Source organism: Grammomys surdaster, unplaced genomic scaffold, assembly GCF_004785775.1.
Source record: "Grammomys surdaster isolate TR1022 unplaced genomic scaffold, NIH_TR_1.0 183, whole genome shotgun sequence".
NCBI classification, from domain to species: domain Eukaryota; kingdom Metazoa; phylum Chordata; class Mammalia; order Rodentia; family Muridae; genus Grammomys; species Grammomys surdaster.
In genome coordinates, this window is record NW_021604628.1 from 2,004,919 (window position 1) to 2,007,856 (window position 2,938).

At 46.6% G+C, this 2,938-nt stretch overlaps 1 protein-coding gene across 1 annotated transcript in view; it reads left to right on the forward strand.

Annotated features, from left to right (window-relative positions):
* The window catches only part of Dnah8 (dynein axonemal heavy chain 8), a 236,994-nt gene that overhangs the window by 215,109 nt on the left and 18,947 nt on the right, over positions 1-2,938 (forward strand). The window contains exon 88 of the mRNA XM_028767920.1: positions 1,221-1,377. Coding sequence (XP_028623753.1) covers positions 1,221-1,377 — 157 coding nt within the window. The remainder of the gene's footprint in view (positions 1-1,220; positions 1,378-2,938) is intronic.

The following is a 2,938-nucleotide window of genomic DNA, read 5'->3' on the forward strand; positions in this document are numbered from 1 at the left end:
TTAACCCTAAGTGCTCCTCTCCTGACATTTCAGAGTTTTCTTTTTCTTTCTTCTTTTTTTCTTTTCTTTTTTCTTTTTTTCTTTTTTTTTTTTTTTTTTGCCCCGCAATCAGATTTATAGTTGGCGTCTTCCCCTATGATGCTTGGTTAGGTTCACCAAGGTACCAAGGTGCTGGCCCACTCTTTCCCATATCTCAGAAGTCGCACTGGCCTTATCTTCTCTCGTCACCAAAGTATGTCCTTTAGAATCTTCTCACGTAGCAGCCTGTTGGTGGCTTGCTCCACTGTTCTTTCCCAAAGATATGGTACTTTTCTCCGCTATGGTTTTTGAAGGAAAAAAAAATCCTCTCAACAAAGTATAAGCCATCCTCCTTAAATTCCCCTAAGTTTAACTGGAGCGTAAAAGGGCAGAAAGTTTACAGATCCGTGTGACCCTCCCTGGAGTCAAAGTCTAGAACGTCTCTCCCCCCCAGAGGGAAGCCATGTATTCATTTGTGGTTAATCTCTCCTACGTCCAGCACCCATACAACTGATGATGTATTTCCTCGTCTAGAGATGTGCCCCCTGACACTGTCTGTCCTGAGGTATCCTGCATCCTATGTGGGTGCCGGGGATCTGAACTCGGGACCTCCTGCTTGCATGGCAGGCACTTGACTGATGGAGGCATCCCTTCAGTCCCAACTGAGCGAGCTTTCAGACAGTTGACAGTGGATCTCCATGGAAGCCATATAAACACAAACAAAACAAGGCAGAGAAAATTGAGCGGCTCATAATCCAACTCGGGAGGTCAAGAAAGATGGTTCTGGTTGATGTAACGGGCTGTCATATTCTGATAGACGCTTGCGTCTGTTCCTGAGTTGCGGAGGATAGGAGGCATGTTCATGTCCAGTGCAAGCTGCTCCTGTAATTAAGTGACAGTCAAGGTCATTTGGGTCACCAAAGGCAACGTAAAGATTCTCTTTATCTGGAGATGGAACACTGTTGCTGTCAGTGTTTTCTGATGTGACATTAGAAGCCAACAGAAACCTAAGTGTCCTCATTCCTGTAGGTTGATGGCAACATGTCTACATTTCTTTTCTTTCCTATTTTCTTCTTTGTCTTTTTCCCTCTTCCACGTCGGGCTCTGTCTCAAGAGATCCCTCCAACGCACTTCAGCTTGGCTGATTATCTCTGAGGCCAACGCTTGCCTTCCTGGTTCTGAGCAGCCATTCTTCCTGTCAGGTATCAGAGTAACACGGCTTCTGACGTCCTTGAAACCATCACCAATATTCAGCCGAAAGAGAGCGGTGGCGGCGTGGGGGAGACACGCGAGGCCATCGTCTACAGGCTGTCGGAGGACATGCTGAGCAAGCTACCCCCTAACTATGTGCCTCATGAGGTAAAACCATGCCCTTCCCACTAGGCAAGACCTTGAGAAATGGGGCAGTCGTTTTTCTGCCCCCACCCCCAGCACATACGTTCACGTGGAGGACAGAGTACACCCTACAGAAGCTGGCTCTCCCCTCCCATCAGCTGGTTCCTAGGGATCAAACCCAGGGTGTTAGCTTTGGCTGCATTCATCTTTACCCCCAGAGCCACCCCGCCACCCTGCTTTTCTTTATTTTATAGAAGCATGTTATTGAAAATGTAGCAGTCAAGCGAAGTCAGTAAATTGAAACCTAATTATACCATTAGCTTCTGCAGTACAAACGGAGTCCCATTACCGTAGACAGTTGCTCCCAGAAGCATTGTGTGGCTTCTGTAAGAGACCACAGCAAGTCTCTGGCTTTATCAGTGAACAGCGTATGCTGGCATCATAATCATGCATGAAACACAGTCAATATTATAATTACGCTCTTTTCTAGTGTTTTCCCCTTCTGTTTTAATTATTTTTCTTTTTTTTTTTTAATTAAAAAAATTTGGTCATGCTATGTTGCCCGGGCCAACCTAGAATTCTTGGGCTCAAGTAATCCTCCTCCTGCCTTTACCACTTGAGTAGCTGGGGCTACAGGTGCAGTCCATTATGCCCAACCAGAGTCCCTGTTAAAACCTGCATCTGGGAGCTGGAGAGATGGCTCACCATCTCTCCAGAGCACTGGCCATTTCTCTTGGAGGACCTGGGTTCAGTTCCCAGCACCAAGTAGCTCACAACTCCAGTTCCAGGGGATCTGATGCCCTCTTGTGGCCTCTATAGGCACCTGCAACCACATGGTACATATAAATATATGTAAATGCCACCCCTATACACAGAGACAGAGACACATCGAGACAGACAGACAGACAGACAGACAGACAGACAGAGAAAATCTTTAAGGCCTTAAGTTCAGGACAAAGTAGTTAGTTGGAGGTAGTTACCACATGACAGGATAGATTTCTAGAATGTTCCTTTTATCTTGTGTCCCATTTTTGGGATTGAAGTAGTCTTTATAATCTCTCCTTCCCCCAAGAATGAATTGCCACACTATAGCCATGGACAAAGGACTCTGGATGTGCCGCCCAGTTCAGGATGGAGACAGACCGCTGGAGACTAAAAAAGACAACGAGGGTGTGGCCAAGTTGCTAAAGCACTTGGCTGGCATGCATAAGGCCCAGGCTTCAATTCCCAGCCTTGCCTAAACTGGCTATGGTGGTGCGCTTCTGTAATCCTAGCACTCAGGAGGTCGAGGCAGGAGCGTCGCAAGTTCAAAGTCATCCTCAGCTCTCTACCGAGTCTCCTGCTGGCCTGAGCATTACAAATGAATAAGTAGATAACAAACAAGGAAAATAAAAATGAAGGTTTTCTAGTCTGGGAGATCAATTAAGGACACACTTGCTGCTCTCATAGAAGCTTCGAGTTCCATTCCTAGGACCCATGTAGGGCAGCTCAGAACCATCTGTAACCTTAGTCCCGGGGAATCTTCTGACTGCTGAAGGCATACTTGCACACAGCACAGACACATACACACACACACACACACACA